The 13,461-nt window shown below is 45.1% G+C and overlaps 1 protein-coding gene across 11 annotated transcripts in view; it reads left to right on the top strand.

The window, feature by feature from the left end:
- KMT2C (lysine methyltransferase 2C) overlaps positions 1 to 13,461 on the top strand; it is a 1,516,687-nt gene that overhangs the window by 820,202 nt on the left and 683,024 nt on the right. For all 11 annotated transcript variants that reach the window (XM_069211124.1, XM_069211114.1, XM_069211120.1 and 8 more), the window contains 3 exons: positions 10,226 to 10,363; positions 10,564 to 10,596; positions 10,681 to 10,800. In XM_069211124.1, the coding sequence (XP_069067225.1) occupies positions 10,226 to 10,363; positions 10,564 to 10,596; positions 10,681 to 10,800 (291 nt within the window). The remainder of the gene's footprint in view (positions 1 to 10,225; positions 10,364 to 10,563; positions 10,597 to 10,680; positions 10,801 to 13,461) is intronic.

Raw genomic sequence — 13,461 nt, 5'->3', positions numbered from 1 at the left:
CAGGAACCACAGACTTCAATAACTGTGATGCTCATATTTCCATAATGGCCTTCAACCTTGGTACATAACTTTGCTGGATCACTCCCTAGTACCTCGTGAGAAGCTACCCAACATCCAGATCTTCTCATTCACTGTGGGGGCAGAGTGAGGCACCCCAATGTACAACAACTCAGTCTTGCAATCTGGCTCCTTAGGTCATAAAAGTTGGCTATCTAGATTTTCCTCCAGAATGCATGAACATTTAAAGAAAGTCAGAAGACCAACCACAATGGCATGTTATGCAGCAAAATGCAAAGGTTGTGCATATTACTGCGCTGCAAACATAAACCCATCTTCTCCAGCAGAACATCAACTTGTATGTTACTTGTTACATCTGCAAAAAGCATATTTAGCGTACACATCTATACACCTGTATTTGGCAGCAATCGCAAACTATCTCCAAAACAAAAAACACCAATCTCTTTTTCGTGTACTGGTCATAAACTTATTCATGGAGGGACTAAAGAACTTTTTTACCATGTACACCTCCTGTACCAATGTGGAGCCTGAACATTGTTGGCCTAATCCACAAATGGCCTTCACATTCGTGCTGGAGGCCCTGGAGTTGTGTGGAAGTCTCTACACTCTGGTCCAAATTTCCTTAATGAGAATTCTCATTGCCGAGATTATGCCCCAAGTGCAGAGACTCCCCCACGACTGCAGGGCCTCTGTCACGAGGGCTGAGGCCCTGTATGCATTAGGCCTGTTATAAGAATAATATCCACTCCATTTGAACCAATGCACAGATGCAAAATATGATTCTTAACATGGAAAGTGGCATTCCTTGTGGTTATTACATCGCTACAGGGAGTCATTGAAATACATGCTTTCACTATTGAGAACTCTTCCTTTTTCAAGAATTCCAAGAGACAGTTCACCTACACACAAAACCAAAGTTTCTGCCAAAGGTCAGATCACCTTTCCATTTAAATCAAACATTGCACTTAGCCGGGTTTCTTTCCAAAACTCCTTAAATAGTCCCAGAAACAGCTTTACATATACTATTATGTAAAACATACCCTTGTGTACTATGTGGAAAGAACAGAAAACTTCAGAAAAACACTACAACTGTTTGTAGCTTTTTCTAATCTAAGAAAAGGCAATCCATTCTCAAAAGCTGGAATAACAAGATGGTTAGTAAAATGCATAAAGATTTGCTACATCAAAGCAAAACAAACACTACCTACAATGTCAAGACCTCGTTAAACATGAAAAAAGGCAGCATCAGTGACATTCTTAGGAAATATCCTGATAACAGACATTTGTAAAGTGGCAATATGGACAAACCCATACACTTTTACCGAACACAGTTGTTTAAATGTGCGAGCCAGACACCAGGATCTAGTGGGACAAACAGTTCTACGCACATTATTTCGAGCAAATACACTATCTTATGCCAAAAGCCACAGTGAGAGGAGTACTCCTTTACAGCCTATCCATAGCATGTGTATCTGCAGCCAACACATGCTACGACAGGAGTATTTTACACAAACTGTAAGCATCTGTTTGTATCGAATATTGCTGCAGATTCACATGCATGGTGACACAAATACATAGAACTTTCAAAACCAACAAGTGATGGACGCAATGCTGAACATTGTCAAACACTCACCCCCAGTCACAGATCTGGGTTTAATCCATCGTTCTTTTGCTTACCATGCCACCCCAGTTTGGACCCAGCCATATGCAAATCAGTCTTGACCCTGTTCCTCATGGGAACAGTCCAGCCCGAACTGCCAAGCCAGGTCCTCACTGGACCGGAAACAAGCATCCTGGGACCGGTTTCGGGGTTTCACCCCTCATCAGCCAGGCTAGCTTGAATCCAGTGGCATGGGAAGCACGGGACCCACGTCTGGGCATACCCTTCCCACTTAGGGCGACAAAGCAAAAACAACAAGTGATGGACGGAATGCTGAACATTGTCAAACACTCACCCCCAGTCACAGATCTGGGTTTAATCCATCGTTCTTTTGCTTACCATGCCACCCCAGTTTGGACCCAGCCATATACAAATCAGTCTTGACCCTGTTCCTCATGGGAACAGTCCAGCCCGAACTGCCAAGCCAGGTCCTCACTGGACCGGAAACAAGCATCCTGGGACCGGTTTCGGGGTTTCACCCCTCATCAGCCAGGCTAGCTTGAATCCAGTGGCATGGGAAGCACGGGACCCACGTCTGGGCATACCCTTCCCACTTAGGGCGACAAAGCAAAAACAACAAGTGATGGACGGAATGCTGAACATTGTCAAACACTCACCCCCAGTCACAGATCTGGGTTTAATCCATCGTTCTTTAGCTTACCATGCCACCCCAGTTTGGACCCAGCCATATGCAAATCAGTCTTGACCCTGTTCCTCGTGGGAACAGTCCAGCCCGAACTGCCAAGCCAGGTCCTCATTGGACTGGAAACAAGCATCCTGGGACCGGTTTCGGGGTTTCACCCCTCATCAGCCAGGCTAGCTTGAATCCAGTGGCATGGGAAGCACGGGACCCACGTCTGGGCATACCCTTCCCACTTAGGGCGACAAAGCAAAAACAACAAGTGATGGACGGAATGCTGAACATTGTCAAACACTCACCCCCAGTCACAGATCTGGGTTTAATCCATTGTTCTTTTGCTTACCATGCCACCCCAGTTTGGACCCAGCCATATGCAAATCAGTCTTGACCCTGTTCCTGATGGGAACAGTCCAGCCCGAACTGCCAAGCCAGGTCCTCACTGGACCGGAAACAAGCATCCTGGGACCGGTTTCGGGGTTTCACCCCTCATCAGCCAGGCTAGCTTGAATCCAGTGGCATGGGAAGCACGGGACCCACGTCTGGGCATACCCTTCCCACTTAGGGCGACAGCTAAAACAACAAGTGATGGACGGAATGCTGAACATTGTCAAACACTCACCCCCAGTCACAGATCTGAGTTTAATCCATTGTTCTTTTGCTTACCATGCCACCCCAGTTTGGACCCAGCCATATGCAAATCAGTCTTGACCCTGTTCCTCATGGGAACAATCCAGCCCGAACTGCCAAATGTGCGAGCCAGACACCAGGATCTAGTGGGACAAACAGTTCTACGTACATTATTTCGAGCAAATACACTATCTGATGCCAAAAGCCACAGTGAGAGGAGTACTCCTTTACAGCCTATCCATAGCATGTGTATCTGCAGCCAACACATGCTGCGACAGGAGTATTTTACACAAACTGTAAGCATCTGTTTGTATCGAATATTGCTGCAGATTCACATGCATGGTGACACAAATACATAGAACTTTCAACATCAAATGCTAACTTAGCACACTATATCCTCACTTCCCGTATGGCAGGGAAAATCATTATAATCCAACAAAGGAGCTGTTGAACGTGCGCAGTACCTCGAGGAGGAGCAGATATGACGAATTATGTCGACCATAAAACGTCTTTGAAAAAAACAACTTGCAGAGTTTGGGCCCATCGGTAGATGGCAGGAGTGTGCATAGGATGTGCATCTGCAGCACTACACGGTACGAATCGATGCTTACAGGGTAGGTAACATCCTCCATACACTTATGTTAGGACAACTGTGCTTTGTTGCTGCACCTGCCAAATTGACCTCCTCCAGGTGAAGTTATCTGATGTTCTGTTTAGTTTTGTCTGTTGCCCAACAAGACTTTGCTTTGGGCACAGTTAAGGGTACCTTTTAGATCTTGCAGCCTTTTCAGAGTTGACAGACCAGACACATTATTTAAGTCACAGGTTTTGATGTGTATTTTGAAAGGTCTCAAATTCTTGTTTCTTCCCTCTTTTCGTCGTGCAACAGTGGGATCTTAACTTATTCCTCTAATATTTGATATGTATTCCCTTTGACCGCTTCTCAGCTCTCTTGTGGGTCCTCACTCTCAAGATGGCATGGCAAATGAGTGAGCTTCAAGCTCTGTGTTAACCCTCCGTACACCGCCTTCTTCCCGAACCAACTGGTTCTGCAGATGCAAGCATCCTTCTTACCAAAAGTTGTGATGTCATTGCACGTCTGTCAAGCCATTACCCTGGTGGTGTTTTATGCTCTGCCTCACGCCTCTAAGAAGGAGGAGATACTCTTATCGCTTGGACCTCAAAAGAGCACTGATCCTTTCCATCGATCTTGCTAAAGAACACCAGCTGGAGAATCAGCTTTTTGTGGGGTTATTAAATATGACCATCAATTATGAACAAAGGGTAACTCTTAGGTGCTCTTAAGGGTGCTCTTAAAATAGCGTTACAGATTGTGACAGTAAATTCAATCATCCTAATAGAAATGTAAATTACTCAAATGCAACTCGACTTTGTTCCTCTCTGGCCTCCAGGCCCCTTTCAAAGAAGCATTTTCCCATCAAGGCACTGGTCCATTTGCCATCAGAACTATTTGCCACACTGATTCTCACAACTGTTTCAGAGCTATCATTGGCAGCTCCTTGGCCTTCAAAGTGGACAGAAGGTATTCAAGTGGCAAGAAAAAAGTTCAAACCTCCTTTGAGGTCAAGCCCCTGATTGAGCTTGTCCCTAGAGCAAAGAGAGATTTGATTAAATGGAAGAGCTTGTGCACTCTGGTTCTGATGCTTTAGGCATGCTTAGCCAAGTCTATGGGCATGTGAAGAACGTTGATTTGGAGGCTGACAAACTCTTTCCTCCTTATGACACTTTTGCTGAACTTTACCTAGACCTCCAAAATGCTAGTGGCCTTTATACAGATTTCATGCCATACTGGTTAATGTTTTGAGAAAATCAGTTTCTTCCCTTCTGTAGTACCTAAAGCAGCATAAGTGTTAATTACCCTTATGTGCTACAGAGTCTAAATCCAACATTCTGAGTGTAGTAATGCACCTGTTTTCGGTAGGGACTGAACCTCTTCTGCTAACCAACAAAGTTTTTCTGTTGCATGCCCATGCCTTCCGATCCCAGGTTTTTATTAACACATCTCTATCCAGAGAGTTGGGTGGTTGAGGCACCATCAGCAGAGTTTAATTCCAAAGTTTTCCCCACTGCTCCTGCGAACTGTCAGTCCAAGCAACTTAACACAATGGGGTGCAAAGATTTTGCTTCAGGCCGCCTAGCCCTATGCATTGCCATGTGCTTCCTCGAACTGTGAGTCCATACGTTATAGAAATGGTAGGAAAGATCTTGATAACCCTTCTTACTACACAAAGAAACCCTGGGTGACTGTTTTGCTGCCTTAATGCATATTCTCAGATAGGTCCAGATATCAGATGATACAATGTCTAAATCCATGGCTGTAATAGTCACTCCCCACATGTATGCCTGGATGTGTTCCAGAGGCTTCTCCAGAGATTTTCAGATGGCCCAAACTGACATGATCTTTAGAAGGGTCAGTCTATTTTCTGAGAAGACAGAACGGTTGAGAACCACCACTCCATGTCACATTTGTTGTGCCTGGCATCCCTGGTAGACTGTTTCTCACCCACATTATTGCTGTTTGTCTCCTCCAGGGTCAACACTCAGTGCAGCAGCAACCTTCCCAGCAGCCAGTTCAAATTTCACAGCAGTTATACCTATCCTTTTGTGGAAGAGGTGGACTTAAAGAACACCAGTAGTAGCAGCTGCAGTTAACCCATGCTGGATATGCTACTTCAAAATCACTGTCACATCTCCTCCTTTCACCATCAGCTTCCAAACGATGGTGGGGTCTTCCATTACACCACTAATTGTGAGGTGATCATTACAGTTCACTGGGTTCTCCAGCTTAACCTCCAGGAGTAGGCCATTCACTTTCTGTCCTTCCACGGATCTCCCACCATGTGAAAAGAAGTGATTTTTGGAGCATGACTTAACCTTTGAGTTGGAAGTTGCCCTGTCGCAAAAAGGGTTAATAGGCATTGTTGCACTTGGAGGAGAAGAGCCCTGGAGTTCTCATATTTCATGGTTCCAAGTAGGGCAGAGTCCTGAAACTCATTTTAGATCAGAAGTGCCTAAACTCAGGAAAAGTCGAAAATGCTGACTTAGAGCCAGATCCTTCTGACTCTCAATACACATGATTGGATGGTGTCCCTGAGTTGCCATTACACTTAATTACATCGGCCAAATCTTTTTGCTCAAAGCTGTTGCTTCCTCTTCATTGTGGGATCCTGGCACAACCAATTCACAGTGTTACATTTGTTCTCACAAAGACTCCATGAGTCTTCACTAAATAGCTGACTGTGATAGTCGCTTCACTCAGGAGTCTGTGTATTACTCAGGATACTGTGTATTACTGCACCTTAGTGGGGAAAGCAAGGGTTCCTGTCTTGGATTATTGACAGGGCACAGTGACGTCTTCACTACCTCGGCTTCTCCATCAACCTTCGAAATTCCCTTCCCATCCCTGCCCAAAGGCTGACATTAATCGACACAGTGTTGGACCCTGCCTTTATGAGGCTCTTTGAGCTATCCGAGAATTTTATATTTTCTGAACATGATTGCCATGTTTTTAGCCAGTGTCCAATTACGCTTCTGCAGGATCCCAACATTTGTTATGGCTTATGCACCTTGTTGATGCTGTATAGTTTCTGCTAAATGAGATCCGCCAGGGCTGCCTGAACAAATTGCCTGCAAATTCAGTGGAGTGTTTTGGTCTACATAAATGTATTCCATTCTATCATACCTGACCTACATTGGTCGTTTGCCCCTTGAGTTCTCCGCAATTACTAGACACAGTTGGCAGTAGTTTTGCAGCAGGGCATTGTTCCAATAACAATCCATCTGGCAGGCACCCCAAATGTGAGAGTGTATGCTTTGAGCCGCCTCTCTGAAGGACTACTAATGGGAACCGTCTCCCTATGTGACACTTTATTTTTTCCATATTGAAAGGCCTTGGCGTAAACCTTTTTGTTGTGGTCCCAAACTGGAAATGCCCTCTGTTTTGTGCTTGCGAAATCCCCAAAATAGCTCCTTAGGAGGGCGTTGTCAAGTTTAACTAATTGCTGGGGCTGCATGATACCTTCAAACCCTCTATTTTGATAGGTCATTCCTAAGTTGCAAGACTATTGAGCAGAACTGCTCATTATCCTAGAAGCAAAGAGATGTTGGTTTGCCAGTCTGTTGGCACTTGACATTTCGCTCCTTATTCCTCTCCCACACAGAACAGGTTTGCTTTTTGCAGCACAGTGGTCAATTTTCGCCACCCCAAAGCTTAGATGGTTTGTCATTGTCCTTATCACAACAAGTATGGTAGCATTAAGATTTTATCGTCTGTTGCCCAAGGAGAGTCAAAAGGATAATGACCCAAGTTCGTAAATGACAATTACTGGTGCAGCAAAACACAATCTAAGCTTTTCCTTATAGAAGAGGAAGCCTCACACACTTATTTGTGTCATGCTTTATTATATGCAACCTCTCCCCCACCCTGGTGGGACAGTGTCACCAGGGCTGATTCGACCTCCTGATAAACCTAGACCGGAGGTAGTTCTTAGATTAAAGCTACTGGACAAAGAGGGATCCAGGTAAATTAAAAATACCATGAGGATTACCAGTATATTTGCCTTTAATAGTGGTGTCCACAGGTATGACTAAAAACAAACGTGACCCATCTCAGATAGACTACATGTTTCTGCCTTCACAAAAAACCTGTCCAGGTCTGGGGCATTCCTCAGGGCTCAGGAGCCCTATTGGAAATAGTGTACTGCCACCAAACCCTAACTTGTTGGTTATAGAAACATCAAGTCCTACCTGATGATGCTGGTACAATGACCTATTTTGAAAAACAAAGTTAAGTGCAAACCTAGCATTCATTCATTGCTTCCCTTCTATTGACTGTGTTCCTATATCACACAAAAACTTGAACATACAAGTGGAAATTCACTGCAAACCAAGTGAACGTTGTCTGTTCATGCTGAAGACATGCATTACTGTCTACCCAGAATCATATTACTACTGGTACTAAGCCATCTATTTGGAGGTGTTAAATTTACCAACCCCATCATTAGATTATACAACTTTATAAGGTAAATTACGCTAAAACCTATAGTGCAACACTATTCCTTACCTTGTATTATAGGGGTTACTTGCTTCTGGTCTGGGAAGGGGACGGTGTCCTTTGTAGTCGCACACTCATAACAGGGAGATGTTCGGAAAAACTCATAAGTCAGATGTAACACTCAAGCTGAATGATATGATAGCTACAGACGCCTCTTTAATATTCAGTTATTAATTGTTAAATAATTAGGGCACATTATAAGAAAGTCCTCTGGTCAGGTAATCATGTACCAACATCGCCGCAGTAGAGGTATTGGGGAGAAAAAACCCACAGAGGAGTATTAGCCCCTTTATGTGCGCTTGACTGGAGAAAGTAACATGGATTGAGTGCGGTGCTTATGTAAGGAAGAGACCATCCAATTAATGGACGCAGAATCCCTGATATTACATTTTCAGGGTTTTGTGTGATATATGAGCACAGTAAATAGGAGGAAAGCAGTTCATTTATAATAAGTCAGCATTTAACTTTGTTTTTCAAAATAGGTCGTTGTACCAGCACCATCACTCAGTTAGGACTTGAATGTTTCTACAACCAACAAGTTAGGGTTCAGCAGTAGCACGCCGTTTTTTCTATAGGGATCCTGAGACCTGAAGAATTTCCCAGATTTGGATAGGCTCTTTGTGAGGGCAGAAACATGTCTGCTACCTGAGACGGGCTGAGTCATTCTTCTCAAAAGTACAGTCAACCTTTGTTTTTAGTCATATCTGTGGACACCACTGTTAAACGCAAATATACCAGTGGTCCTCAAATTAGTAATTTTAATGTACCTGGATCCCTCTTTGACCAGTACCTCTTAACTAAGAACTCCATCCAGTCTAGGTTTATCAAGAGGTCGAGTCCTCCCTGGTGGCACTGTCCTACCATGGTGGGGAGAGGTTGTCAGTGATAAAGCATGACATGAATTAGTGTGTGAGGCTTCCTCCTCCATAAGGAAAAGCTTCCCTTGTGTTCTGCTGGGCCTGTAATTCTGTCATTTCTGAACTCTGGTCATTATCCTCTTGACCCTCCTTGGGCAACAGTCGATAAAATCTTAATGCTACCATACTTGTTGTGATAAGGAGTCTGCGATCCAGGAGGAGATATGGTGGCCTACCGCCCCCTCTCTCCTGAGGGTTTGAAGAAGTCTGTCATTGTCACCATGGGTGTTTTTTCCTTTCCTCTCCGCCTGCCTCATGTGGGCATGGAAAACCTGCAAGGTACTGATTCCAGCACACTAGATAATGCCACATACACTCCACTGTTATAACATTGAGTGAGTGTAGCTTGTCTAGAACTGCGTGTCACTGTCTGGCAGCCCCATAGAGCAGTTACTGGGGGGGACAAGATTCCTGCATCCAGTCTGGCACCTCACGGGTTTTCTTAAGATGAGGAATCTGGCGGAAGATGTAGCATCTGCCAGAAACATATTTGCAAATGTAGTCAACGTTTTTGCTGTTCTATGCACTACCTATCCCTTTCATGTCATTGGAGCAGCAAGCATCCTCTCTCAGGGGTAAAAAATGGCAGCAAGAACATCAGATAAATATGCAGTCGGGGTGCTCTCCACTTGAGGTGATTCAAATATTTGACTAAGCAGTGTTCATAGAGTTTCCCTGTTAGTCTTGAATGTAGCATAAGGACCAGAGTCCACCCAATAATGAGGAGCAATGAACTGCATTTGAATTAGACACAAAACTCTACTTTTAAGCCATTCATAGACATCAATGCTAATAAAAGATTTTATTGCCTCTTAAGTAAGTCTCACTCTCTGCATGTCTGACAGTTTCTGTAAAGAGCATGCTTGTGTGTGTGTTTTGGCATTAAAGGCCTTGAAGTCTGTGTTTGTTTAGAGTGGTGATGGGCAGATAATGTGAGTAGATTGAAATCCATTCTGCTGTTAAGCATCTTACTTTAGTCCATCTAATCTTGCTCTTGCCACCCTGTCTGTTAGTTTTAATGGCAGTCCATTGCCAAATAACACTCCTATCTGTTCCTTAGATGTTAAACGGTCTAACAAGGTTAGAGCCATTGTAAAAGAGTAGTTCTGGCTCATTAGCCACAGACCTGCATTCTTAATACGAATTACTGAGTCCTTTAGGAAGCACTTACTTAATTGAACGTTGCTTATAGCATACTTAAACATGCAAGAACAGCTTATTACAGTGCCTTTTTGGACAGAGACTTTGTGTTCATATTTGTTGCTGACCTTCTGTCTTTGCCTCTTTAGCTGGATTGGACATAGGCCTCATCTCGGATGATTCATCCTCTTTGCCTCAACCAAGCGCCAGTCAGAGCTCCCGGCCTTTGAGTGAAGAACAGTTTGATGGGATTCTTAGTCCAGAACTGGATAAAATGGTCACAGATGGTAAAATACTTAAACGTTACATGGTTACACATAGTAGGAAGCCTAATAATGACATATAGTAAACCTTTGGCGATAGTCACTACTGCTTCCTATTAATTATGTTATGTTTAGACTGTACCTCTCATGGTCAGTAAGGGTATTGTAACATTATTCTTCTGTGTTCATTTCCTATAAACTAATGCATATTCTCTCGTTTCCAGATGCAATGCTTGGAAAACTGTACAAAATCCCTGGTATGTGTTAGCATATTTTTTTATCTTTAGCGCCATGTGTTTGTGTTGTGAAATGATTACACTGTTTTTATTTCTACATTATAGAACTTGAAGGAAAGGATGTGGAAGACCTATTTACTGCAGTACTTAGTCCAATAACACCTCGAACTCCGCCTTTAACACAACTACCTCCACACCCACGACTGATGCCTTTACACAATCACGGTAGGTTTTGGTCCTAGCTCACAAGTTTTAGTTTCTCGCAGGAAGGAAAGTCTATACATGGTTACAAAGTGCATGATATGCGACTGGAATAAGAGGTGGTGTCTTGGGACTATTGAGTTTGCAATTGAAATTGTGTGCTGTGTTGGCCTCGTTCTTTGAGGAAGCAGTTGGTTAATGGGCTAGCCTGAAACTATTGACAAGATATCTAGTAAGTAAAAGCTTGCTGATAAACAACTTTATTTTGCCACGTATCCACTGGAGTGTTCTGGCCTCTTCTGCGTCTAGAAGCAAGGATGTCTTGGACTCCATGAAATGTAGCACCACTTTCACTGCTAGTACCCAAGCCTTTTAGCAATTTTGTGTTCAATTTGTTTTACAAATAGGCACACTTGTGTTGTTAAACTCATAGCGCTTCATACGGTTTGTTAAGAATGGGACGTCTAGTTGGCAGTGATTTGCACCCTTTGCAAGTAGGAACCCTCAATTTAGTCTGGGTAATCGAGTCACACAGGTAAGATAACCCCTGCTCACACCCTTGGTAGCTTGGCTCAAACAGGCAGGCCTATGTCAGCTGCAATGTGTAAAGTATTTGTACGCACACACGCACAGTAACACAGTGAAAACCCTGCAAAGCTACTCCACACCAGTTTAGAAAAATAGCCAATATATCGGAGTAAAACAAGACCAAAACAGCAAAAATCTAACTTACACAAGTAAATATTCAAATTTTCAAAGGTTAAATCTTAGTAACACGCTTAGAAACGCAATAGCTCCAACTGGGGCTTTCACAGCATCTTGACTGAGTCGTTCCCAACAGTTCGACGCCACTCGTGAGGGAGTGCGGGCAGGTCACAGAGTCGCATGGACCCCAGGTACAGTACTTTAGGAAACTGGCCCATCTTGCAGTTACCTTCCCACTTTTTGCCTGATATTGATGCTGACTTGACTGAGAGTGTGCTTGGATCCTGCTAACCAGGCCCAGCACCAGTGTTCTTTCCCTAAAAATGTACCATTGCTTCCACAGTTGGCACACCTCTGGCACACAGATAAGTCCCTTGTAAAAGGTACCAGTGGAACAAAGAGCCCTGTCGCCAGGGAGGGTCCCGAAGGGCTGCCGCATGTTTTGTGCCACCCTAAGGGACCCCTCACCTAACACATGCACACTGTCAATGCAGATTGTGTGTGCTGGTGGGGAGAAAAAAGGCAAAGTCGACATGGCATCCCCGTCAGGGTGCCATGCCCACAAAACACTGCCTGTGGCATAGGCAAGTCATCCCTCTAGCAGGCCTTCCGGCCCTAAGGCAGGGTGCACTATACCACAGGTGAGGACATAGCTGCAGGAGCAATATGTCCCTACAGTATCTAATTCCATTCTTATACATTGTAAGTGCAGTGTGGCCATATTAAGTATATGGTCACAGAGTTTGTCATTACAAACTCCACAGTTCCATAATGGCTTCACTGAATACTAGGAAGTTTGGTACCAAATTTCTCAGCACAATAAACCCCCACTGATGCCAGTGTGGGATTTATTGCAAAATGCACCCAGAAGACATCTTATAGAGGGCCCCCTGTATTTTACCCAATCCTCTAGTGTAGGACTGACTGGTCTGTGCCAGCCTGCCACTAGCAGATACGTTTCTGGCCCCATGGGGTTGAGGGCCTTTGTGCTCTCTGAGGCCAGGCCCCCCTCCTCCCTGCAGGAACTGCAACACATGGCGGTGAGCCTCAAAGGCTCAGGCCTCATGTTACAGTGCCCCACTCCCTGGCCAAAGCCCAACTTTTGGCAGCCAGTTTGGTGGGAAACTTAAGACACACAAGGAGGTGTGACCACTTCAGCTGGGACCACCCCTAAGGTGAATCTCCTCCCTGCAGAATCCTCCATCTTGGTTTGGAGGACAGGGACCAATAGGGATAGGAATGTGCCCCCCTCCCCAAATGGAGTGGACACAAGAAGGGTGTAACCACCCTCAGGGACAGTAGCCATTGGCTACTGCACTCTTACCCCTGTAATGCACCTTAATCTCATATTTAAGGGCTTCCCTGAACCCAACTCACCAGATTCCTGGAGACCTACAAGAAGGCCTGCTTAGCTGAAACCCTCAGCAGAGAAGAAGGAAGACAACTGCTTTGGCCCCAGCCCTACCGGCCTGTCTCCTGATTGAAAGAACCTGCAAAAGACCAATGATTTGTGCAGCGTGACCAGCGACCTCTGCCCAGCTCCAGAGGACTGCCCTGCACCCAAAAGGACCAAGAACTCCAGAGGACAGCGGCTCTGTTTAAGAAAAACTAACAACCAAGGACTCCCACCTCACTCTGGATGCGTGAGTCCTGACCCCTGTGCACCCGATGCCCACGGCCCGTGTCCAGGTGGTCCACCCAGCAAGAGAGGGTCCCAAGGTGATAGCAAGCAAATGCCCACCCTGGGTTGACCCCTTCACGACGACACCTGCAGAGGGAGACCCGAGGAATCCCCTGACCGCGAAGCTCCGGACAAAGATATCCAACACCTAAAGACACACTGCACCCGCAGCCCCCAGGCCTTGGAGAAACCGACACCCAGTGCAGCTACGTTCAGCAGGCAGCCCTCCTCCCTGTCCCACCGGCGGTGTGCCAGAGGCAACATTCACCCCCCACCCACCCCCCCAGCTCTTCCCCGGA

The sequence above is a fragment of the Pleurodeles waltl genome, chromosome 10 (assembly GCF_031143425.1).
Source record: "Pleurodeles waltl isolate 20211129_DDA chromosome 10, aPleWal1.hap1.20221129, whole genome shotgun sequence".
NCBI lineage: Eukaryota > Metazoa > Chordata > Amphibia > Caudata > Salamandridae > Pleurodeles > Pleurodeles waltl.
This window is presented reverse-complemented; position numbering and strand designations above follow the sequence as displayed.